The sequence below is a fragment of the Pelophylax lessonae genome (assembly GCF_965119305.1).
Source record: "Pelophylax lessonae genome assembly, chromosome: 3".
Taxonomy (NCBI): Eukaryota; Metazoa; Chordata; class Amphibia; order Anura; family Ranidae; genus Pelophylax; species Pelophylax lessonae.
In genome coordinates this window covers 620,870,967-620,898,058 of record NC_138770.1, presented here as the reverse complement: position 1 = coordinate 620,898,058, position 27,092 = coordinate 620,870,967, and the positions used below count along the sequence as shown (strand labels likewise).

The window sequence follows — 27,092 nt, the reverse complement described above, 5'->3', positions numbered from 1 at the left end:
ATATTTAAAGTGTCAATCCATCTGAAACTCCTAAATTGTCGATATTGGTGGCATTAAAGTATAGTTAAAGGCTAATTTTTAGTTTTGTTTTGTCTGTGCCCCCATTAGGGAGATTCACCCTCTCCATTTGTCTTGTTTACTGTTGTCACCAAGAGTAAAATAAAATCTCAAAGAACATCCCAAATTTTAGGCTTTCACCGGGACAGGGTTAGAGGGGAAATCTTCCAATGGGGACATTCTGGTGACAAGCAGGGATTTCCTCTCACTTCCTGTTTTGGCCATGGGATAGGACCTGAAGGGAGATCGCTCTAATGGGACACAGACATCAATTACAGGCTGATGGGTATTAACCCTCCATTGCTCCATCCGAAACTTAAAAGAAAAATTGCCTTGTACTGCAATCATGGACTGGCCTTTTTTAAAATTCATTAGTGAAATTTCCTTACCTTAGTTCCCAGGTCTGTTCTGAGAGAAATCTGCATGGATTCTCCGAAAGATAACATTCCTCCCTGGTTTCCACTCTGGCAGTTACAGTAGATCTGGGGAAGCTATGGACAAAAAGCTTGAGGTGGGCTCTTCAGACCATAGACAAAAAGAAGGGGGGGGGGGGTTTCCTGGCAAGGGACAAAAAGATGAAAAATGGTGAAAGTTCACCAACAGCCATTTAGATTCTGGCGTCTCTGCTTACAGTGCGGTATGTAAAAATCAAAGCAGACATGAAACCAAATTCTAGTAGAGATAAATTACATTTGCTAAATTCTAATATAAAATTTAGCATGTAGTTTTTTTTTTAAATCTATAGCTTTATAAAAAAAAAAAAAAAAAAAAAAAAAAAAAAACCTGTGTTTTCTGACTTTTTAAAGGTCTTTGATCAGGCACTTCCTGTTATAGGGTGCTCTGTCCTAGGTCCCCCCAGTGTGCACTTACACAGGCTTCCAGTATAGATTGCAAGGGGCCCTTTTAGCACACGTTGCACAGGCATGATCCATTCTTATCACCATTAGGGATATCCAGCCTGAGAAATGCCTAGGAGTACATGTAGACAGAAAGTGGCTACAGGAGATGACAAAGAAAGTTACAAATATACAGTGTCCTAGGAAATTGTCAATCAGTTAAGGTTTAGTCCCGGTTCACATATGTGCGATGACAGACATTGCATGTAATTCGGAGGGCACTGCTCTGATAATCACCTGCAATGTTTGTGCGATGCAAATTCAGCCCTACAGATTATATGGCTGAATTCACATCGCATTTGGACACAACTCCCACAGGACCCTTTTTTGGGTCCGCATCAGAATCTGATTGCATGGGTGTCCAACACCTATGCCATCCGATTCATGTCCGAACTGACAGTTCGCACTGCGATATGTGAACTGACCTGGAGGTGGTGCTAACTTGGTATTGATACCCCCAGTGATTTGCATATGGCAGTGTGAACTGCCTGCGAGTTGAATGCGATGTGGGAACCCGCAGTGGATTCGCAAGGGTTCCTGCATTGCATAGGTGTGAACCGGCACTTACATCCACATATTTAGCCCATCCCCATCCTGACCATGCTGCTACTTTAAAAAAACAAATCTTAAAGTGATAAAGAGGGAGAAAAAAAAAAACCTGAACATGTCTATACTTACCTGCTATGTGCACAGAGAGCAGTTTCAAACCTTCTCTTCACAGTTTCCCCACTAGCGCTCCTAGCCTCTCCTTTCTGTACAGTGCCGCCAAGTAAAGCTGCTTCTCATCGGGGCACTTTTGCATGCTCGCTCCCAAGCCCTTCTGCTACTTCTATTGATCCTGATCGCAGGCTTCCCCTGCTCCCCTCTTTATTTGCGTTGATTGACAACAGCGGGAGCCAATGGCTCCCAGTGCCACAGCAAAGCCAGTGAGACATGGAAGTAAGGGGAGAGCTGCAGACATGCACAGGCACAGAGCTGGATCGAATGAGGGTGGAGGTAAGTAAAAGGGGGGGGGGGGTGAGGGGCAATACTGATGCCTAACCATTTTTTTATCTTAATGCAAAGAATGCATTAAGGTAAAAATGTTTAGGCTTTAAAACCACTATACTGCTTACTTCGGAATTCACTGCCCCAGGATCATGTGAACCAATGCCGGTCTTAAAGGGGAGGATCTGCGTTCAGTTGATGAGCCGCTGTCCCTATACATAAGCCCTTCAGCTACTCTATTTTAGGCATATGCTGTGGGTCACTTGGTCCATACCTTGGCATCGGTCATGTGTCTGGCAGACAAGGGTTCCTGGGGAACGGCATCTTTTATTGATTACTTATGGAAATGATTGGGCTACCACAATCCTAATTGAATTTATAGATTCCCTTCAGTCATCAGGATGCTCTATTTGCTCAGACATAAGTTTAATGGATCTGGCTAATTTATGACTGGTTGATGTTATGTGACAAGTTATATTATTGTGGGGACCCTGTAATGGCCTAGCGCACTGCCTTATTACAGATGAAAGCAATGGCATGTGTGGACATATGGCCTTGTGCAAGGTTAAAGGCAAGGAGTTCTGAGGGAAATAACTGGAGATGGAAGGATTAAGACTAATCTAGAGACCAGCATGATAATTCTTTTATGTCCAGCTCACATAGCTTTTATTTCTAGCTATTAATTTTTTTCCCCCCCTTATAGTGGAAGAGCGACTTTCAGAATTATATGCGCTACATTATTCCTCCTTGTTGACCTCTGGCGCTAATCCGTTTAATGCAGCATTTAAACAATGGATTAGAGAGGCTTGTGTGATCTGCAAATTAAGGCATGACAGTCTTCCTTGCATCATGGCTCGCTTATAATAAGGGATCACTGACTAAGATATGGAAATCATTGTACAGTGGGATCTGCAGCACGGGCGGTACACCCGTATCAGTTCCAGAATCATTAGAGGTCTGTTATAATCTGAACCTTAAAGTTTATCTAAACCCTAAAACAAAACTGTAATATATTGCAGATTATTGTTCCTGGTGGCTGCATTAGTTTTTGTTTATTTAGGCCAGGAACATTTTTTACTAAGTAGAGCATACCTGTTGATCGCGCTGGAGCTATAATGTATAATTGTGTTCTGTGAGCTGAAAACGCAAACTTGTTATATCTGTAGTGTGAACTTAGCCCCATCAATCACCATGTAATGGATATGAACAAAAGCAGATATGTTTTAAGTTCAGCCCGTGTAAAAAGCCTGGCTCCCTCCATAGATACAAAGGAGAAATAGGTGTAGACCCAAAGGGGCAAGATCACCAGGATAAAATAGCCTGAAAAACAGAAAACTAATGCAGCCTCCACATATAAGGATTGGTGAGCTGAGATAAATGGAGCTATAGATACATATTCTGTAAAGTATATATGTACAACCCCAATCTCAAAATGTTGGGACAATGTGTAATGTTTACATAAAAACAGAATGCAAATATCTGCAAATTTTTAAACCTGGATTTTATTACTAATAGAAAACCTTTCAAATGTTTGAACTGAGAAAATGTGCCCTTTTAAGAAAGAAATGAGGTCATTTTTAAATGGATGGCAGCAACATATCTAAAAAGTTGGGGCAGGGCAAGAAAAAGCTGTCAAAATGGTACTAACAAGAGCTAGAAGAACATTTTGCAACTAATTGTATTAATTGGCAAATGGTCAATAACATGGTTGGGTATAAAAAGAGCATCTTAGAGAGTCAGTGTCTCAGAGGTGAAGATAGGCAGAGGTTCATCAATCTCTAAAAGCTGCATCTAAAAATTGTCAAACAATTTCATAATGTTACGTAAAATTGCAAAGACATTTTAGAGCCGGTTCACACTGCAGCAATGACAGACATCGAATGTGATTCGCACCGTACTGCTGTGCAAATCTCATGCGATGTCTGTGTGATGCAAATTCAGCCATACAGATTGTATGGCTGAATTTGCATCGCATTCAGACCAAAGGTGTGCAGGACTTTTTTTTTTTTTGGTCTGCGCTAGAATCGGATTGCATGGGTGTTCACACCCGTGCGATCTGATTCCTGTCCGAATTGTTAGTTCGCACTGCGATATGCGAACTGAACTGGGGGTGTCATTAACTTTGTAATGACAGTCCCAGCGGTTCGCATATGGCAGTGTGAACTGTCTGCGAGTCGGGTACGATGCAGGAATAGTGGATTCGCAGAGTACTCGAATCGCACCAATGTGAACCAAGCCTAAAGGAGTTGTAAAGGCAGAAGGTTTTTTTTTTTTATCTTAATGCATTCTTTGCATTAGGATAAAAAGCCTTCTGTGTGTAGCAGCCTCCCCAGCACTCCCTCATACCTGAACCCCATCTCTGCCCAGCATTGGCTGTCCGGGACCCCCCTTCCTGACTGGCTGAGGCACAGCAGTGTCGCCATTGGCTCCCACAAGTGTCAGTCAGAATCAGTCAGCCAATTGGGGTGGGGAATGCAGAACAGTAGCTTTGTGTCTGAATGGACGCGGAGCTGAAGCTCGGCCCAGGTTCCCCCATAGCAAGCTGCTTGCTGTGGGGGCACTTGACTGAAGGGTGGGGCTAGAAGCAGCAAAGAGGGAGCGAGTAGAGGAGGATTCAAACTGCCCTGTGCAAAACCACTTCACAGGGCAGGTAGGTATAACATGTTTGTAAAGTCCCTTTGTTATAAAAAATCAATCATATACAGTATATAATATCAAAAGATTCTGAAATCTGGAGAAATCTCTGTGCGCAAGGTACAAGGATGAAATGCAATATTGAATGCCCTTGATCTTTAGGCCCTCAGAAGGCATTGCATTAAAACAGGCATGATTCTGTGATGGACAACACTGCATGGGCTCAGGAATACTTCCAAAAATCACTGTCTGTAAACACGTTTGCAGTGCCGTCCAAAAATGCAAGGTAAAGCTCTATCATGCAAAGAAGAAGCCATATCTGACCATGATCCAGAAACGCTGCTGTCTTCTCTGGACCAAAGCTCATTTAAAATGGTCTGTTGCAAAGTGGAAAACTGTTCTGTGGTCTGACAAATCGAAATTTTGACATCTTTTTTGGCAGCCTTGGGTGCCGCGTCCTCCGGACTAAAGCGGAGAAAAACCTTCCAGCTTGTTATCAGTACACTGTTCAAAAACCTGCATCTCTGATTGTATGGGGGTGCATTAGTATTTATGGAATGGGCAGTTTGCATATCTGGAAAGGCATCATCGATGCTGAAAGATATATCCAGGTTTTTTACTGCAGCATATGCTCAAGCAAAAATAGGACGACATTCCTCTCCCAAAACTCCAGCAACTGGTCTCCTCAGTTCCCAGAGTGTTAAAAGCAGAGGGGATGCTACATTGTGCTAAACATTGCCCTGTCCCAACCTTTTGAGCCATGTTGCTGCCATCAGTTTCAAAATTATCTTATTTTTTTCCTTGAAATAGAACATTTTCTCAGTTTAAACATTTGATGCGTTTTCTGTTGTGGATAAAAATGTTTACGATTTGCAAATCTTTGCATTCTGTTTATGTAGATTTTACACCACGTCCCAACCTCTATCTATATATATATATATATATATATAATATAATCTGTGTGTGTGTGTATACAGTGCATTGAAAAAGTATTCATACCCCTTGAAATTTTCCACGTTTTGTCCTGTTTCAACCAAAAACATGTATTTTATTGGGATAGATCTACACAAAGTGGCACATAATTGTGAAGTGAAAGAAAAATGATATGTAATATAAATAGAAGAGAAATTTCCGCGCTAGATGTGACAGAAAACCAAATGATTAAGAACAATAGTGAGCAGCTGGCACAAAATCAACTAACAGTGATACAATAAAAACCAAAAAGTGCAGCGCTGAAATCAGTATACAATTATATAGCTGAAAAGCTCATATAAAGAAAACAAAAAAGGAGAGGGGATAATGTCCAAATGAATAGTCCCAATATTAAGTGCAGAGGTGTGAATCCATGTGCAAAATAACTTTCTTCCAGTGACACCAGGGAAAAGTGTAGGAAGGGGACACCCTTGTGCTCAGGTATAACAAGCAGCTTACCGAAATTCCGTGGCTGCTCAATTTAATGAGACAGCCTCTCCCAGCTAGTAGTAAACCAGTAGGTCAACCGATATCAAGCTCAGGTGCTTCGAAAGCCGTTTCCGGTGTGTTGTTAAACCGATCACATTAATATGTGGCACACTTGGAACTTCTCATATACTCCATTGAACGTAAAGCCATATGTAGAAAGAAACAGAGGCCCATAGCGTAATCCCGTAAACCAATAGGTAAATTTATTAAAAAAACTACTTACAATTTAAAAGACAAAAACAGGCATGTAGTATGTGCCGGTCATGGATCTAACCGCGGCGTCCCGCAAGTCTCCAGATCCGCATATGGATAAACAGCCGGCTTTGTTGGGGGGCGTGTGGACGTTTATGTCTGGGATCCCCTTTTTTTTTTTTTTTTTTTTGGCGATCCCAGACATAAACGTCCACACGCCCCCCAACGGTTTAACAACACACCGGAAGCGGCTTTCGGCTTTTGGAGTCTTTCGAAGCACCTGAGCTTGATATCGGTTGACCTACTGGTTTACTACTAGCTGGGAGAGGCTGTCTCATTAAATTGAGCAGCCACGGAATTTCGGTAAGCTGCTTGTTATACCTGAGCACAAGGGTGTCCCCTTCCTACACTTTTCCCTGGTGTCACTGGAAGAAAGTTATTTTGCACGTGGATTCACATCTCTGCACTTAATATTGGGACTATTCATTTGGACATTATCCCCTCTCCTTTTTTGTTTTCTTTTATATGAGCTTTTCAGCTATATAATTGTATACTGATTTCAGCGCTGCACTTTTTGGTTTTTAAAGAAAAATGATAAATGGTTTTTTCACAAATAACTGAAAAGTGTGGCGTGCATTTGTATTCAACCCCCTTTACTGATACCCTTAACTTTAATCTAGTGAAACCAATTGCCTTCAGAAGTCACCTTAATAGTAAATAGAATCTACCTGTGTGTGTAATTTAATCTCAGTATAAATACAGCTGTTCTGTGAAGCCCTCAGAGGTTTGTTAGAGAACCTTAGTGCACAAAAAGCATTATGAAGGCCAAGGAACACATCAGACAGGCCAGGGATAAAGCAGGGTTAGGTTATAAAAGAAAAAAAAAAATCCCAAACTTTAACTATCTCATCATCCGAAAACGGAAAGGCTATGGCACAACTACAAACCTACCAAGACATGGCCCTCCACCTAAACTGACAGGCCGGGCAAGGAGAACATTAATCATAGAAGCAGCCAAGAGGCCCATGGTAACTCTGGAGGAGCTGCAGAGATCCACAGCTCAGGTGGGAGAATCTGTCCACAGGACAACCATTAGTTGTGCACTCCACAAATCTGGCCTTTGTGGAAGAGTGGCAAGAAGAAAGCCATTGTTGAAAGAAAGCCATGAGAAGTTTGTAGTTTGTGAGAAGCCATGTGGGAGACACAGCAAACATGTAGAAGAAGGTGCTCTGGTCAGATGAGACCAAAATTTAACTTTTTGGCCTAAAAGCAAAACTCTGTGGCAGAAAACTAACACTGCACATCACCCTGAACACACCATCCCCACTGGGAAACATGGTTTCAGCATCATGTTGTGGGGATGCATTTCCTAATCAGGGACAGAGAAGCTGGTCAGAACTAATGGGAAGATGGATGAAGCCAAATACAGGGCAATCTTAGAAGAAAATCTGCAAAAGACTTGAGACTGGCGTGGGGGTTGAACTTCCAGCAGGACAACGACCCTAAACATACAGCTAGAGATGCAATGTAATGGTTTAGATCAAAGCATATTCATGTGTTACTTAGAATGGCCCAGTCAAAGTCCAGACCTAAATCCAATTGAGAATCTGTGGCATGACTTGAAATTGCTCTTCAGACTCTCTCCATCCAATCTGACAGAGCTTGAGATATTTTGCAAAGGAGAATGGGCAAAAATGTCACTCTCTAGATATGCAAAGCTGGTAGAGACATCCCAAAAAGACTTGCAGCTGTAATTGGTGGTTCTACAAAGTATTGACTGAACACAAATGCACACCACACTTTTCACATATTTATTTGTAAAAAATGTTGAAAACCATTTATCCTTTTGCTTCCACTTCACAATTATGTGCCACTTTGTGTTGGTCTATCACATTAAAACCCAATAAAATACATTTGTTTTTTGGTTGTAACATGACAAAATGTGGAAAATTGCAAGGGGTATGAATACTTTTTCAAGGCAGTCTATATTATATTTTGGGGTTTGAATATGCTTTTGTTACCCTAAAAAAAAAAAAAAAAAAATGGATCCTGTTCCCTTAACCGGTTGCCGACCGCCGCACGACTATATACTGCGGCGGTCAGCCCCGGCCAGGCAGAGTGACGTATCGGTACGTCACTCGCCTGTCACTGACTTGCGAGCCTATTGCGGGCGGGATGCGCGCCCGCCGAGGCGCGCGCCCGCCGCGGCTCGTTCACAGACAAGTCAGTGCGTGTGACCGGCGGACTCGATGTCCGCCAGTCACACTACGATCGCTCCTGTGAAGGGAGAAAGACAGAGCGGCTTGTGTAAACAAGCTGCCTGTCAGTTCTCCCTGTGTAAAAGTGAAGATCTGTCCGTTCTACTATGTAGAACGGTTGATCTTTGCTTTTACACCAATAGGAATGTCCCTGCACAGTTAGAATCACGCCCCTAGGACACACTTAACCCCTCCCTGTCCAATAAAGTTAACCCCTTCCCTGCCAGTGTCATTTTTGCAGTAACAGTGCATATGTATAGCACTGATTACTGCAGTAATATCACTGGTAACCCCAAAAGTGTCAAAAATGTCAGTCAAGGGTCCGATCTGTCCGCCGCAATGTCGCAATACCGAAAAAAAAAATCGCAGATCGCCGCCATTACGCGTTAAAAAAAAAAAACCAAAAATGACAAAAATCTTTCCCTTTGTTAGTAAACGTGATAACTTTTGCACAAACCAATCAAAATACGCTTTTTGCGATTTTTTTTTTTTTTTTTTTTTTTTTTTTTGGTTAAAAAAAAAAAAAAAAAAAAAAAAAAACATAGGTAGCATAAAACAAATTGGCGGAAAAATGTTAAAAAATTTTGATTCTTACATTTTTTTTTGGGGAATTTCATATAAAAAAAATGTGAAAAATATTGTTATTTTTGCAAAATTTACGCTCTTTTTTTGTTTATAGCGCGTGATCAAAAAATCGCACAGGTGATCAAATACCACCAAAAGAAAGCTCTGTTTGTGGGGAAAAAAAGGACGTCAAATTCGTTTAGGTACAGCGTCGCACGACCGCGCAATTGTCCGTTAAAGTCACGCAGTAAAAAATCGCAAAAAAACCCCTGGTCCTTTTAGCAGCCAAATCCTCCGGGGCTTAAGTGGTTAAAGCATGTTATACAGCACAGTGCGTGTGCTGTGTAATTTACCCCACCCCAACATTTTCTAACCCACCCCAACATTGTCCAATGTTATAACAGAATTACCCATTTTGGGTGATGGGATCCTTGAGAGTAGAACTCCAGTCAACTGTTAAAGTTACTTTGTCATGGGAAAAGCTATGGGACCACCATTGCTGGCTTTTCCTTTGAGAATGGAACTTCCCTGGATGTTAGAGGATTTGTTGTCTTCAATAGTTTGAATATCTGACCTGAACCAACTTTAGAGAGGACTCCATCTTTTACAGCATGCATCTGGATTGGTGACTCAAATATTGGGGCCAGGCAACTAGCATTTTCAAGAGACCTTGCAATGGCAGCCACCATCATTTTTTAAATAAGAGTCACTTTGAGCTGCTTCTTGCTGTGGGCTCACTGGTGAAATGGCAGCTCAGAAAAGTCTGGAAGTAGCTGGCGGGAACGGGGAAAGTGAAGGATTTAGACGAGAGGGATAAGAAATCGCTCTTTGTATTCCTCATAAGTCTTCACTTCAGACTCTACTACAGGAGCCGGTGTCAGGCTGAGATATAAAGACATCAAAAAAATCTGTTATTGGCCATTAGAAAAGAAAATTGTAATCAGAGAAGACTTTACTAATGATTTGCTTTCTCCGCTCTGTTGCAGCGTCGCACTAATGAACCACAGCTGCTGTCCCAATGTAATTGTCACTTACAAGGGCACCGTCGCCGAGGTCCGAGCTGTACAAGAGATTAACCCTGGAGACGAGGTGAGAATTAAGCCCAACTAACTCCTGTAAATATGATATTATGTCTGACTCCATGCTTCTTCCCTCGTAATACCTTTATGACTTTATAATGTAGATTCCTCCTAATCTTGAATCCCCACTAAGCAGTAAAACAGACACGAGAAATACATGTATTGATAAAACAGTTTTATCTGTCTAAAGCTGCCCATACACTAAACAATCTGATTGTACAATCTAATTTATGTAATGAGGACAAACCAAAACAAGGCACTCCATTTGTATCCAATCAGGCAGGCCCTAACATTACATGGCTGATAGTAGATCTAAAAAAGATTGTAAACCCAGACTGTAAAGTGAATGGGGACCCTAAAGGCCCGTACACACTTGACGGAAATCGGACGAAATATCCTCCGATTTTTCTCTCTCTTGCTCAGTGTTCATAACCGTTTTTAGTTGACAGTGTATAAAAGTGCACGAAATTTCTCGTCCGGTGTTTGTTTGTTTTTTTTTGGGACATTTGTTCCTAGACTTCCGGGTTGTCAGCAACTTCAGATCATGCACGGTCCTTAATATCCAATTTTTCACAGACGTGCTGCATACACATTAAATGAAAATTGGTCGTCTGGGGACAGATGATAAAAAATTTTGGTGTTTGTCCCTCAGTTTTTTTTTCTTTGAAAATGTCGGCATCGGCTGCTGAAAGCTGTGTACACACTAGCCGAAAAATCGGACGATTTTACCTCGGATGGGAATTTTTGGCAGATTTTCTACTAGTGTGTACCCCACTTAAGATTTTGTATTTGTCTTTTCAGTCCTGAGATTTACTCAGCTCTGCCACACGCCATAGTCCTGTCTGGTAGGAGACCTGGTTTTTCTCTGCTCCAGTTAAGTAACATTTTGGGATCTAGTCCCTCCCCCAGCCTGTGACTGGACAGATATAAAGAAACGGCAGACTGATGATCTCATTTGTCATGCTGCTCTCTTCTCTTATGAGCATCCACCTTCTTAATACAAGCACTACAGAACTGATCGGCTTCTCCCTCTCCATGTCTGAGCTCTGTCACACAGGGTCTCGGAAGAGATATACACAATTCATAAATACAGGGCTGCACACTGCTTTTGTGTCCTTTTTGTTTATATCTTTCTGGAGGCTCACTTTATTTTAATATGATCTATACATTGTCAACTTAGCTTTGTTGTCGGTGAAGTAAACCCCATTCATTAAAATATCAACAATCTTTAATACATAGGAATTACAAGAATCCAGCAACTGTCAATCACTGTATCGTATCTTTGTTGTGCATAGCTTTATATTATGTCAGTACAAATTATCAATGAAATGGCCCTGGAAATCTTCTGGTCGTTGCATGATCCATTTCTGCAATCTAAACATATGCACTTTAAAATAATGTATTAAAAATATCCTGATTTTTTGGAATTTAACTAAAGGAATAAAAACTTCTCACTTAGAATAATGCAAAGCAGTGTTTACTTTAATTATTCGATCCTGTTGCACACATTTTTATTTCCTTTTGGAAGTTATTGTGAACACAGCATTCTCAAGTGAACACAGCATTCCTTTTATTTGCTAAGCATAAAAAGATTTAAACTGGGTACACATTGGCCGACTTTTGGAAAACCAGCATCCGCGCTTGCAGCCTATGACTGCTTCAGCTTTAAAGCATAACTCCACTTTTGTTGAGAAAAAACATTCCCCCTCTGGGTGATCTATATACAGTACGTGCCGGTTCACATTTGTGCGATGACCGAGATCGCATGTAATTCGGAGCACACTGCTCCTAAAATTACATGCGATCTCTGTGCGGTGCAAATTCAGCCATACAGTTTGCTCCGCAATCGCACTAAAAGACGCACAGGACCCTTTTTTTGGTCCGCAGCAGAATCAGATCGCATGGTGGTTCACACTAGTGCGATCCAATTCTGTGCAAACTTACAGATCACACTGCGATATGCGATCTTATCTGGGGTTGTTGTAAACCCTTTACTTGACACCCCCAGCGTATCACATATGGCAGTGTGACCTGCCAGGGGTGCGGATGCGATGCGGGAACACTCTGTACTTTCGCAGCATTCCCGCATCGCAGAAATGTGAACCGGCACTACATTGCAAAGATTTTAACAAACTTTGTTGCAGATTCCTACTTTTTGTTATTCTGAAGATACCCCTGTTTGTTCCTCTGTGCCCCTGTGCTAAGTGAGTCTAATGGGAGTGGTTTCAGAATTCTCAACCAGCTGCTGCAGAATTAGGGCTCGGAGGAAAGCTGCAGAGTCTGCATCCCTTTAGACGTGTTCCTATTGGGAGTATCTCACCAAAAATGACATTTTTGTGGCAGCGGATGCCAAAAAATCTGACTTTTATGGGAAAATCAGTGAGCCAATTAAACAAGCAGGAAAGGTTTTTTCTAGGGGGTGTTCTGTATACATTCTGTGTACAGAACACCTCCAGGTTGCCATATTGCATTGCACAGAAAATGACAGAGCTGCAGATTGAAAAGGAAAGGTCATTTTTAATACATTTAATTACAATATAACGTGTGTTGCAATTGTATATGCTAAATTATTTTTATTTTTTTATTGCTATTTTTTTTTCTCTCATTAAAGTGGCGTTACCCTTTAAGGCACGCTGATGAGTTTATCTTCTGTTGAACTGATTATTACTGCATTTGAAATATTAAAATGATAAAGCCTATATTTGGCCTTTTAATTCAGGGGTACATAGAGAATGATCCCCATGAAGTTTCATCCTATTCTGTCACTAGGACGGTCTTTGTCCAGGAACACTGTGGAACCGCAGTGGCTGTGAGCAAATGTCAGACCTTCCCTGCCCACGCCAAGAAATACTTGTGCTATACCGTACCTTGCTGACATTCTACATGTGGAATTCGGGAGACTGGGAAAGAGCCTTAAGAGCCTCAGACCTCAATAGACACGACTTTAAATAGATCTGACCTATAGACGTTTCAGGTCCTGGTGTGTGGTATGGCCCATTGGAAGCCAGCCAACATGTAAGATGGGAGCAGCAAGTCTTGCTGTGAAGCTTTACTAACACAAGAAGCCACAACTAGCTGGAAGATTATCAGGATAAGCATGGCTGCATGGGGGAGCATAGTCTGGCAGCGGCCCATTTTTCTTTATGGAAGTCCGCTTACTGCTTGGAATCTTGATAAGATTACAAGGAAGGGTCTAAACATATAATCAAATCGACCCCTTGAATAAATGTATGCGTGCCACAGGCTCCACGAATAGATTTACACTGAGTAGCGGGGTTGTACCAGCTGTTGCTGTATAGGATTATGCTGTCCTCTAGTGCCCCCTTGTGGCTTTTAGGGATTATTACAGCAACCATTCCAATTCTAAAGATTCAAAGATTATTCAAATGTTTTATAAAGAAAAAAAAGGACTTTAGGACAAATGCCTTCCACAACCCAGTCACAAAATTAAGAGGCCTAAAGAAGTTTGCCTGTAAAAAGACATTACACTTGCCTATTGCTTCGCCAGCGCCAACTTTCGTTGTCCCTTTTTTAAAAGCTACAGTGAACGAGAAATCCTCTTCATCTGACACTTCCGTGAGTGTCAGATTTATGGTTCCCCACCAGGAGTTGTGGTCCCTTCGGCTAGTCCTTAGGTCAGTACTGTGTCCTGCAGGTCTTGTAAAAGGGACATTTATCGACACTGTTACTTGGTGTCCATTCTGGTCCCCAACATCACTGTGTTGCATCCAGCTCTAAAATAGGCAATGTTGGCTGATGTCTGAGAATAGGTGGAACTGTGACATCACTCCTTTTTGTCATGTGTTCTCGACTAGCCATGCAATGCTTGACCTGAAGGCTGTCACATAGGAGGAGGTCATTTACTTCCACCATACTAGAAGCACATGCTTTAATGGAGGTAGGAGCAGTGCAAAGTACTTGCTAAGCATTTGGGTGGGTGGGTGTGTGTGTGGGGGGGGGGGGGATGGAGGGGGTGCTCGGGTTCAAGCTCTGCACATCATAATGCAGTAAGAGCTGGTGCAATGTTCTGGGGCTATGCAGACAAAGTCACGATAAAGGGGCCTTGCGTGGCCCCAGCAAATTACACTATCTCTTATTGCATTGTGAAGCGATTGTTTGTTTGTTTTAATAATTGTCTGAACTATTAGAGATGGCTCCTTGGTGTGCTGGAAACATATATATTTTCTTACATTTTCTTTATTAGTATTGTTCTGGATGCAGATTGCATGAATGCTACATTGTTAATGGGTGCGTGTGACCGGTGCATTAACTGTCACTGTCCTTCCTGTTCCTAGGTGTTCACCAGCTACATTGATCTACTCTACCCCACAGAAGATCGGAATGACAGACTGCTAGATTCTTACTTCTTCACTTGTGAATGCAGGGAGTGCACAACAAGAGAGAAGGTGAAGATACAATCGTGTTATACATTGCTTAAAGTCTAGATGTGCCTACTAGAAACTACTAAAGAGAATGAAAATCTTGTAGGTAGAGGGAACGGTGCGTCTATAGTAGTATTCACCTCAGGGGACCCTGATTGCTGCTTAGTGGCTGAAGGATATGTAATCTACATGCAGGGCGCCGGACGCATGGATTCCAGTGTTTTTTTTTGTTTTTTTTTGTTTTTTTTTGAAGTACGTGATTAGAGCCAGAGGCTCCAATAGGCTTCAAAAAAGCGTCTCGGGGCACAGAGCCCACCCAGTTGTGTGACAATAGCGAACGCTATTATTACACTGATTCTCTGAGACCCGTTTCCCGCTTGGCCGAAAGGAGAAGCCATGCCATTAGCCGAGGAGGGAGGAGACACAGGAGACCGAGCGAGGGGGAAGCCGTCGCTGCTGACTGCCGAGACGCAGGAGACTGAGCGAGGGCGAAGCCGCTGCTGCTGCTGACTGCCGACTGCCTTCCACTTGTCCAGGGTGAGTGAGCCAGCGGCCGGTGTGCGGGCTGGTGTGGTCCGAGGGGGTATAGTGTGGTCCGTCTGCCGGGGCCTTACCCCCCCCCCCCCCCCCCCCGGCCCATGGAGCACCAGCTGCCACTGATATATGTTTAGCCGAACTACAGAAACTAGATCAGTTACTAGATAAGCTGTCTATAAAGTTTCAGCTGGACCCATAGACCCAAACAAAAAATGAAATCCATTTCAGCTTATCATTCTTCTGGTTGTAGTGGCTGCAAACGTTTCCTTGGTTGCTGGTGAGATTAAATCTTTGCCAGGGGTTCAGTTTTTTTTTTTTTTTATTACTAGTTGTATTCCCATCACATCCCTTCCTAAGAAAGGCTTAGGGTTTGGGGAGTGCTGCAGTGCACACTACTTGTGCTAGGGCGACAACACTTGGTCCCTGTAATGTACAGGAGAGCCGTATTGTTGCCCTATCCTGCACCTCTGATTTCGACTATAGAAACCCCCACTCTCAGCATCCCCCATTACATAGGGAGGAGATATTCTGCAGTTCACAAATTATGGCTGTAAAAGCTGATAACATTGCTTGACATGAATCCAGTGCACAGAAAGTTGCAGTGTATGAATATTGGAATTCTGGCAGGATTACCAGAATTTTGTTTTGTACCTGAGAAGATGTACTTACCCTGAGAATGACTGACTACAGCCAGCACAGCGACGGACTAGTGAAGTTCAATATACCATATTACATTCCTGTTCTTGGGTTTAGATACACTTTAAGGTGTACAGAAAAGACTAAGCCCTGTGTAATGCTGGTCCTCTGCAAGTCTAGTCTCTATTGTTAGAGATACAATAAAGAAAAGCTTTACATTGATGTCTGTGACCCCCTCCCCTATGTGGGAAATTCTCCTAACTTGATGATTGGTGTCCTTGGAACATAACATTGATGGAAATCTAATCTGAATATTATAGTGCTCACCAAAGTAAAGGAGGGAATTTCCCAATGGAGTCAACTTTTCTGATAATTGTCAAAGAGAACATTTTAAAATGTATTTTAATTTTTGTTTGTTCCTTTTCTGTTATGTTTCCAAAACAGGAAGAGTGTAAATCTTAAGGACCTGGTCAGCAATGAAAAGATGAGAGGCTTTAAAGCTGGCTATACAATATACGATTTCCCTTATTCAATCTCTTTTAGATTTACCTTCAACTATGTAGTGGAAAGGCCTGCCTGATTGCATACAAATTGAAAGTGTTTAGGTTGGATCCCCAATTTTATATGGTTTTGGTAAATCGAAAAGGAAAATTATACAAGAAAATTTGTATAATGTATGGCCAGTCTAACCCTCCCCCCCTCCCCCCTTTCAATCTAAGACTAGCAAAAAATAGCCTGGCGTTCCACTTCCACTCAGTTTTGTATCCAGTCATGCAGGCCCTGGCATAAATATAAATTTAGTAGAGCTAATTGTACCATCAGATAGTAATATATATGGAAGGGTGCCTGGTACAAAAGTTAATCTTGCTTTAAAGGACTTTTTAAGATATCTAATGGTTAAGAGCATCAGATAAAGTCAATGCGTTTCGGGGGAAAACAAAGCCACCCTCTTCTTCAGGGATAAAAACAAAGAAGAACAGAGGCGCCTCTAAGTGTAGACTTTATATGTATATTTAATTGATAAAAATATTCACTCACATCTGCAAGCATGTACTCATGTAAAGAAACCCATTTAGATAGTTCCGATGTGGATGGGTGGTGAGAACTGTCATCCAATCCTATGCAGCCATCCCGCTGGAGCCGAAGTCTCCTCGCCGCAGCCGGCAAGTACGGCGGAGCTGGAAACCGGCTCGATGGTAGTCACTGAAAACGAGGCTTGGTTGGCAGTCGGATAAGGATGACGTCATGTATGTGCGACGCGTTTCCGAGCGTGCGTACTGGGGAGGGCAGCCACGCTCCTTCACGGCAAAAAGCCTGTTTCCAGCTCCGCCGTACTTGCCGGCTGCGGCGAGGAGACTTCGGCTTCAGCGGGATGGCTGCATAGGATTGGATGACAGTTCTCACCACCCATTCACATCGGAACTATCTAAATGGGTTTCTTTACACGATTACATGCTTGCAGATGTGAGTGCATATTTTTATCAATTAAATTATACATATAAAGTCTACACTTAGAGGGGCCTCTGTTCTTCTTTGTTTTTAACCCTGGGGAACCCCTGGTTTTGGTTTCTGGACGGCTGCCTATTTTTCTCCCTATGCCATTTATGACTCTATTGACCACCATGGACTTTGGCCTATATGTATGATCAATGCGCCTGTTACAATTTTTGTATTTTTGCTCTTCTTCTGTGAGGTAGCAGCCTAGGACCAGAACAGTGTCCACCCATACTGAATTTCAATCCTTCACTGTAGAGCCATTGGAACCAGTTTTTACATCTATCAGTCCAACGCTATGACACATGCCATGTACCATTTTCAGTCAGCTTTTTGTAAATAGTAGCAGATGATATTTTTTGAATGACCAGCGCTCTGTGTGTGCGTGTACAAATTTTACATTCAAAGCTGATAACACAACACCTCTTTATTTTTTATTTTTTTCTGCCAGGACAAGGCAAAGCTGGAGATCAGGAAACTCAGTGACCCACCCAACCCTAAGGATGTACGAGACATGATCAAATATGCCCGGAATGTGGTGGAAGATTTCAGGAGAGCCAAGCACTTCAAGAATATCCTTTTTTTTATTTTGTGTGTGTGTGTGTGTGTGCACCTCTAGGCCATCACTTTTATGTCCTCTCTTCTGCAAAATATTTAAAACAGCAACATTTGGTTGTATGTTTGTGCACGCCTCCTCAGATACATCACACTTGTCAGTACAACAAACACAGGGGCAGAACATGGCAATCTCCCAGTGCATCATGGGAGCTGACAGATCTATTCAGCCATGACATGTGGAGTTTACATACAGTGAGCTTTAAAATGGGGTTCTGATGTTTTGATAGAAGTTATATGGCCAGATCTCATGTAAATGCATAGCGTTGCTGTTCAGCCCATTCACTCCACACCATTGATTGGAATTGTCCCTTTAGGCCTCATGCATGCTGGACGTTAAACACCTGTATCATTAGCTGAAGAATGAGTTTTTGCAGCGTTTTTCAGTGTTTAACTGTAGCTCAAAAATGCTGATAAATATAGTTTTTCTGTGTTTTTCACCTTTTATCAGAGTTAGAGCATTTTACAGCTGAAACACTCCCCTTAAAACCCACTGGTTCTGTTTTTTTTTTTTTTTTTTCCCCCAGCCAGAAAACGCTCTTGCCAAAAACTGCTGCTAACAGCCTATATGTGCATGGACACATAGGATAACATGCTGAGGAGTTTATTGGCTGCAAAAAAACGTATAAAGCCAAAAACAGCCGCTGTAAAAATGTCCAGTATGTATGAGACCGAAAAGTGCACTCCAGTAAGGCATTAAAGGGCATAATTGACGTGGGCATGCTCATCTGTACCCTCCTGGAAAAGATCTGTCTTAATGCACATGGGATTTACAGGTGTTCTACAATCCTACTGCCCATATACGATTTGAATATTGACTGGTCCTGCTAAAATGGCTAAGATTCAAACCAACTATGGGCTGGCACTTAGTGCGGTACTCACCCCCGCTGTGCTATTGTGTTCTGAAAATGGGGCTAAATATTCATCCCTTATGGGATTACTCCAGTGGTGTATTTTGGTTTTGTGCTGCCCTAGGCAAGACTAAAATTGGGCGCCCCCCCCCTCCTATGTAAATTTGCCCCACTCCTTCCTTTTTAACGGATGTGACTCCCTCCAAAATTTAAGGACTACAAGTCTCAGCATGAACCCCTGAGATCTCACGAGAGGGGGGTAAGTGAGGGAGGGAGGTGTGAGAGAGAAAGAGGGGGGATGAGAGAGAGAGAGAGGGGGGGTGAGAGAGAGCGGGGGATGAGAGAGAGGGGGGTGAGAGAGAGAGATAGAGGGGGATGGGAAAGAGGGGGTGATGGGAGAGAGAGGGGGGTGAGAGAGAGGGGGGTGAGAGGGAGAGAGAGGGGGGGATGGGAGAGGGGGGATAACAGAAAGAGGGAGGAGGGGGGTGCGAGAGGCAGCTCTAGCAACCACTGGCCAAAAAGATTCTCAGGTGGAGGGGGGGGGACTTTTTTGCTGCCCCCCTGCAAAGTGCTGCCCTAGGCCTGGGCCTTGTTGGCCTAGGCCAAAATACAGCACTGGATTACCCCTTAACCCCACCCCACCAGAGCACACTGATCAGCACTCACAAGTGCTGATCAGATGCTGGTTTTCCAGCATGCCGTTCGACAGAAGCTATTCATAAGACCGGCTTCTGTAAAACCGTCAGCTATACACACGGCCCAAAAGGTGTACCCCAACTAACAAAACCTAGCAGTAGCTAGAAATCATAGGAAAGAAGACTGTCCATACAATACAATCTGGGGGATCGCCCATTAACTGTAGAAAAAGAAGCACTTGGTCCTTGTGTTCCATAAGCTTTTTGACCCTAAAGGTGGCCATAGATTTTTTTTTTTTTTTTTTGATCAGCCAACCAGGTGATCAAGGTAGAAAAAAAAAAACTTAAGGATCCCCCCCAATCCCCACTTTTAAGGTGGATAAAGTAATCCTCCCTATTTCTATTGTACAATATTTCTATTGTATTCTTACAGCTGGGACTCCTCCAACTGTCAGAATACACTAATCCGTGCAGCCACAAACAAAAGTCAATCATTAGATCAGCTTCTGTCGAGTGGGAATGGCCATAGATGGTTTGAAGTTCAGCAGGGACTGGCCAAATTTTAATCCAGCTATGGCCAGCTTTAGAGCCAGTGGTCCTTAATGTGATTGTAAATTCTTTATATAAAAATAAAACCTTTAAAGGAAAAGGGAATTATAAAGAAATGGGAGACAATAATGCAACAGAGAAATAAAAAGGAGTTGAGGGTGAGCGAGTGGCAAAGTGGCTCTCAAGTCTTTGCAGATACTCCTTGTTGATGGTAGTATGAGGGGAGTACTCCAACAAGGAGTATCTGCAAAGATTTGAGAGCCACTTTGCCACTCGCTCACCCTCAACTCCTTTTTATTTCTCGCTCACCCTCAACTCTTATTTCTCTGTTGCATTATTGTCTCCATTTCTTTGTAATTCCCTTTTCCTGTAAATGTTTTTATATATATATATATATATATATATATATATATATATATATATATATATATATATATATCGGGGGGGGGGGGTACAGCTCTTTAAAGGTGCTTTTTGTTAAATTACTGAATAAATCTACATAAATATATAAATCGTGTACATTTGCTATATAAAGTGCCTAAGTGCTTCCATTTATATGGTGTATATCATGAAATCATATGTACATCAAAACATTAATTGATAAATAATAGATCATTGCAATAATAAAATATTTTCTTAAATACACAATAGATTATCAATAATAGGTGATATATAAATAAATTGTAGTCCTCTTGAATCCACAATAAAATACAAAATTAGGTGGTATGAATATAAATATTAAAGTGCCAAAGTGTCCTTAAAGATTAATAAACTGTGATCAAACAAATCTTCCTCTCAAAATTGCATGCAGGTGCTCTTCCGTGCAGTGACCACTAGGTGTCCTAAGCGCTCACCTCCATTCCTTTTATAATACACCTTATGATATGTGCCTCAGCGATGTGTTCCTTACTCCTCTATGACGTTTGGGTACAGCTGTTGGTAACCGAATTTCCTCCTTGTTTAGGGATCGGTATGCCAGGAGATGTATAGCGGACCTTTAGATCTGCCGTACAAAGCTGTTTGAGGTAGTGTCAGAAGACGTACTGCCATCCGATCCTTTGAATCTATTTTTCCTTCTTGCTCCTTTTCCAAAAGTCAGCGATGCTGTGTTTAGCAGATGCAAGTTTTACTGCAACATGTGCTCTGATAGCTGTTCCTTCTTTCAATCTCTAAGATGGAGTATATATATATATATAGTGATTAAGTGGTCCTTAATGACATTAAAGACCACTGCCTCTAAAGCTGGCCATAGCTGGATTTTCAGTGCAGCCTTTTTTTTTTCTTGTCCGTGAGAGGAATGTTGTCAGAAATGATCTGACCAATCAAGAGGCTGAGGGGAAGCCATGAGATGTTTCCGTGTTTACGTTCATGCCAGAGATTCAGTTTTGGATAAGTATTAAGAGCTCTCTACCTACAGGTTACAGTCTGCAAACCAGCATTGAATTACCTTTGAAATGGATATAAATGACAGGTTTCAGATGTCTACTTCACCCAGCAATGTTAATGTGCCCCATTGGCTTCCCATATTGTCTAATGTAGGTGTGTTTGGACTTATGTTACCAATTACCTGAGGTTAATCTGGCTGTACTGTTATTTCAGAAGTTATAAAATTCACTTAAAGTGGAGTTCCAGCCTAAACACACTCACCTGTCCAACGGTCCAGCGATGCGGCCGCCCGAAGCCTCGCTCTTCTCCCTCTCTCCTCTGCGGCGCCGGCATCATTGGTGTGGGCACCCGGCTGTGACAGTTTGCGGATTCACAGCCGGGTACGCACTGCGCATGCGCGAGTTGCGCTACACGTCGTGATTGGCCGGCAATCTTCTGGGACCTCTGACATGTTCCAGAAGATTGCAGGGAGGGAGGGGGAGAGGATAACTTCCGCTCAGGGCGCGGCGGCGCTCCGAGCGGAAGTAGGAGCGGGTACATGTCAAAACTAGGTACCCGCTCCCCCCCCCCCCAAAAAATGACATGCCAAATGTGGCATGTCAGGGGGTTAGAACTATCTAAATCGGAAGTTCCACTTTTGGGTGGAACTCCGCTTTAAAGTGGAACTTTACCTATAACATGCCTCTTGCTGGAGGCTGCCATTTGCTGAAGCCCAGAGCCCCCAAACAGTAGTAAATCATAAAGTGGAAGTAACCCCACTGATTTAAATGTTTAAAAAAAAAACCACTACATTCCTGGAATGCTGTAATTGCTAACTAAAAGGTAGAAAATCCGCGCTTAGGATAATTATAGATTTCTAGTGTTTGATATTGGCTGCAGCCTACCTTTATACTATATTCCTAAGAATATAGTGAGAATAAAGGAAAAGAAGAGGGAAGGTGTATGGCGCTGCCAAAAGGTGCTGATGGTTCTGTATGTCCAAAATAGGTGCTAAAGGTATATACGATATAAATCACCACTATGAATAATAATTAAAGTGTCAAGTGCATCATATGTGTATCTTTAATAAATATGTGTAATACTGTAGGATATTCCACTCTGTGGCTAATGAATATTGTGCTATGAGGAAAGGTTGATACAAAATGGGTGTGAATTGGTGTAGATACAGTTTGATAAGAAAATTAAAAATAAATAAAGTGTATGAAATATAAAAAATATAAAAAACAGTGGGATCCACTTAAATCTATAGCCTTATAATCGTAAAATACAAAGCATCAAGTATGGCATAAATAAGGTGCACAGTAGGTATATAAATATTGTGGCAGCAATGGTACAAGAATAAATAAGTCCGTAACACCTAAAACAGACATAGTCCCACAATGCTAAAAAAACTTTTCCTAAAATACAGGGCAAAGGGTGACTTGAGTGCAGGTGCTCTGATGATAAATATTGAAGGTGCTCAGGTATATGGTGACCATTCAGTGCTCCCCGCACCCCTTGGACCGCACTCACCAGAGCTATATACCCCTACAGGGGTGTCAGGCCTTGAATCTATAATCCTGAGGTCTCCTCCACTGACCATCAAAGTGGTTGGGTGGTCCAATTATCTGCCCGAATCTTGTAAACCCGGCTCCAGAGCTATATACCCCTACAGGGGTGTCAGGCCTTGAATCTATAATCCTGGGTCTCCTCCACTGACCATCAAAGTGGTTGGGTGGTCCAATTATCTGCCCGAATCTTGTAAACCCGGCTCATTCTATGCAGTGATGAATGGCACTATATACCTGCCGGGATGTATTAAAATCAGATGCTGTCTATGCTCCTCCGAACCTGCACTCTGGCTGAATCACAACATAAAAATGGGGTACTCAGACCTCATACACATATGTTGTGAAGGAAAAGATTATGCCATTCTCTCGTGGGTGGCTCTCAGGAAGCACCAGGTAAGGATAGCTGGATCCCAGATTAGTGGCTGATCAGCTTGTTCAGATGGTAAACGGCCTGGATCATGCCAGACAAACAACCCTCGGTGTTCACAGCAAGCGAGCAATTGTGCAGGTTCGGAGGAGCATAGACAGCATCTGATTTTAATACATCCCGGCAGGTATATAGTGCCATTCATCACTGCATAGAATGAGCCGGGTTTACAAGATTCGGGCAGATAATTGGACCACCCAACCACTTTGATGGTCAGTGGAGGAGACCCAGGATTATAGATTCAAGGCCTGACACCCCTGTAGGGGTATATAGCTCTGGTGAGTGCGGTCCAAGGGGTGCGGGGAGCACTGAATGGTCACCATATACCTGAGCACCTTCAATATTTATCATCAGAGCACCTGCACTCAAGTCACCCTTTGCCCTGTATTTTAGGAAAAGTTTTTTTAGCATTGTGGGACTATCTGTCTGTTTTAGGTGTTACGGACTTATTTATTCTTGTACCATTGCTGCCACAATATTTATATACCTACTGTGCACCTTATTTATGCCATACTTGATGCTTTGTATTTTACGATTATAAGGCTATAGATTTAAGTGGATCCCACTGTTTTTTATATTTTTTATATTTCATACACTTTATTTATTTTTAATTTTCTTATCAAACTGTATCTACACCAATTCACACCCATTTTGTATCAACCTTTCCTCATAGCACAATATTCATCAGCCACAGAGTGGAATATCCTACAGTATTACACATATTTATTAGAGATACACATATGATGCACTTGACACTTTAATTATTATTCATAGTGGTGATTTATATCGTATATACCTTTAGCACCTATTTTGGGATTGCTAACTGTCACATTTGCTTGTCTACCAAAATTGTGGAACCATCAAATGACTGGCGCTATAACTGATCACATGTGCAGCACCATGGCAGTTGCAGTTTAAACAGAAGCAGCTTTCTTGGCTGTAAAGGAAAAGAGGGTTTAATTCTGCTCTAAGGCTGTCAGCAGATCGGCCTCTACAAACTCAGCATGTGCCTACAAATGCCTAAAATGGAGAGCAACTCAGCATGTGCAGAGCAGGCTGAGACAGGGGTAATACTGGATTTTAAACAGTATAGACACTTATTTTTAATGTTATATCTACAAAAGGGGCCAGCCTGACGTGATCTAGCAGGGCGTAATTTTCTGACTAAAGTTCCACTTTAAGTTTTTCAGTCTTTGCTAATAACCAGTCAATTAGGAATGTGTTTTGGCCATTTTTATCAGCTGAGCTATTTATGACTGTTAAATGACTGACAGGCCTGAGACCAGGCAGGTATGTGTTAAAACTCTACTTACTCAGGCTTTCAAGTCTGATGTTTTTAGTAGGTCATTGAGCCATGTATTGGGGTTAGTCTGCTAATCCTAACACAGTACTCATAAGCGGTGTTTGGCGTGCAGCTAAGAGTTTGTGTATTGAATAAAGTGGAGGAAGGGGGAAGGTCACTGCAGCTATGTCAAAATGGCATGGGGGACTTGTGACCTGAACAACATTGCCGCCGCATACAGTTTTTCATGTGCCCATTGACCAATGCATTAACTACTGTCAGTTTTTTTGTAATCTGTGTCCCCTTAGGAAGAATTTTCTTTCTGTCCCATAACCAAAACAGGAAATGAGAGGAAATCCCTCCAAACTGAGGACTCGCTGGTTGTCACTAGGGACACCGGAACTGGTGTCCCATTGGAAGACGTCCCTTCTATTTTTGTTCTGGTGCCAGCCCAAAATGGGATTTTTGTTTCACATTCACTCTTGGTGACAAAAACATTTTCATCTTTTTAGTTCTATTTTAAGGGGTGCCTGCGAATGAAGCCTGACTATCCTGCCCAGCTTCTCTTCTAATGGCATCTTTCTGAACCATTTTCAGATCCCTCAGGTGCCAATCAATCTGCTCAGGGTGTAATTTAAACCAGAGTTTAAACCAGAACTTTAATTCATTATAAGTAGTAGTACCCTGGATTTCTCGGTGACTGAACAGGGGGCCCACTAGAGAATCCTGTGAGCCTCCGGGGGGGCAGTCCAAGCCTGGTGTGTCCGACCTGGTACTGAGAAAATACTGGCAGGGTTACTTCTCTGAAGGGTCTGTGATTTTTCTTAACGATACCACCTCCTAGCGAACTGCTGGAGATGTGTGAGCTCAGTATGGAGAAGATGGGAACATTATTTGCAGAGACTAACATTTATATGTTACACATGACATATCAGTCCATGGGAATCTGCCTGTATATGCAGGACTGGGAAGGAGCCTTGAAGTATGGAGGGAAAATCATCCAGCCGTACCGGTAAGTCTCAACAGCCATGCCCATTCTGGTAACATCTGAATTGGCATTAAAGCGCACCTGTAGTTTTTCATAAGGTGAAGGGTGGCCAAGGTTTACCAAGTACTTGGGTCATTACAGCGATGGAGGATTTAGTGTATTCTGAAAGAGTTTTAAAGGTAACCTCCCTTTACACCACTATTAAAACTGCCACTGATGACCACCTCAAAATCTTAGTTGGTTGTCATGCATATTTTGTGACTGCAGTACCCCCATAGGCATTGACAACAAGAACAACAAGCATGCAGCAAATGAAGTTGTAACTTTGATCTGCATGCTCGGTCTGGGTCAGTGACTCACTTTGCAGACATTGAAGCCATACGTTCAGCCAGATACCTTCTACATTTTCAGAATGATGGGTTACTAATTGCAGCCTGTGTTTTATTTTGTAGTAGGGAGAAGGTGGCTTATATTAAACCCTCATGTATACTTTATTTTAAATCCTAACGTTTTCCTAGTGAAGTGACGAGCCTCAGAGAATGAAGCAAATCCTCCTACATAAAGTTGTACCTGTTTATTTGCAGTCTTCTCTACATCCTTGCACATAATTTCTGATCATCAGCAAGCACTGGGTAGGGATTCGATGTCTCACACTGCACAGCATAGAAAGGAGAGCTGAATGTAATCTGAGACCTGAGTGGGGGGATCGGGAACCCCTCCACACCGACTCATAGGGAAACATGTGTAGCCCCCTCTACACTGACTCATAAGAAAACATGCACAGCTCAGGCTGTCAATCACCTGCTGTGTGCTGGAATCAATGTGTTCTCTTAGGATTGCTTGGTGTTGGAATAGACTGCCAGAGCCAACTTATGCAGTTAGTAGGGGACTGACCGAGCAGGCAGTATTTACACTGTGCTTTGGATTGAGGCAAGTACACATTATAGAAGGATATGCTGCGTTCATTTTTAATGTCAAATGTTTACAACCATCTTTAAAGTGTTACTAAACCCAGGACAGGCTGCCATTTTGCGTAAGCACCGAGCCCATGAACGGCAGTAAATCATAAAGCGGAACTAAACCCACTGATTTAAAATGTTACTAAACCCAGGACCCTGCAGTCACTATATCTGCTCTCCCACAGTACACAGAACATGGAAATGCAATTATTGTAGGAAATATAAACTGCTAAATACCTTTTCTCATCAGCCATATATAGCAGTCCTGTGACTTCTGTCAGTGTCTGGTTAAATCTTGTAGGAGGAATTTTCATTCTCCTCTGAATGTCCTATGAAGTTACATGACCCCTAACCCTCTGTCTGGACAGTGCTGATTGGCTCTGTGCTGATAACATGCACCTTCCCCCCCAAAAAAAACAGGGGACAGTGGAAGAAGGGGAGGATCAGAGGAAACAGGATCAAACAGCCTTTTTACACAATGCAGAGGATTAACCCCTTGGGTTCCACGAGTATAACAAGCATGCTTTACTGAATATACACACTGATTTTACTGTTGTGGGTTTAGTAATACTTTATGTGAATAGTCTGAAAATGAGATTAGACATTCAGAAGAGTCTATTTCAAGACTCGCTTATATATTGGCATCTTAACACAGTAACATTTTGATATCCAA

The 27,092-nt window shown here is 42.3% G+C and overlaps 1 protein-coding gene across 1 annotated transcript in view; it reads left to right on the top strand.

Annotated features, from left to right (window-relative positions):
- Window positions 1-27,092, top strand: part of SMYD2 (SET and MYND domain containing 2) — a 102,480-nt gene that overhangs the window by 65,391 nt on the left and 9,997 nt on the right. The window contains exons 7-10 of the mRNA XM_082249759.1: window positions 10,036-10,138; window positions 14,424-14,534; window positions 17,629-17,768; window positions 25,317-25,484. Coding sequence (XP_082105885.1) covers window positions 10,036-10,138; window positions 14,424-14,534; window positions 17,629-17,768; window positions 25,317-25,484 — 522 coding nt within the window. The remainder of the gene's footprint in view (window positions 1-10,035; window positions 10,139-14,423; window positions 14,535-17,628; window positions 17,769-25,316; window positions 25,485-27,092) is intronic.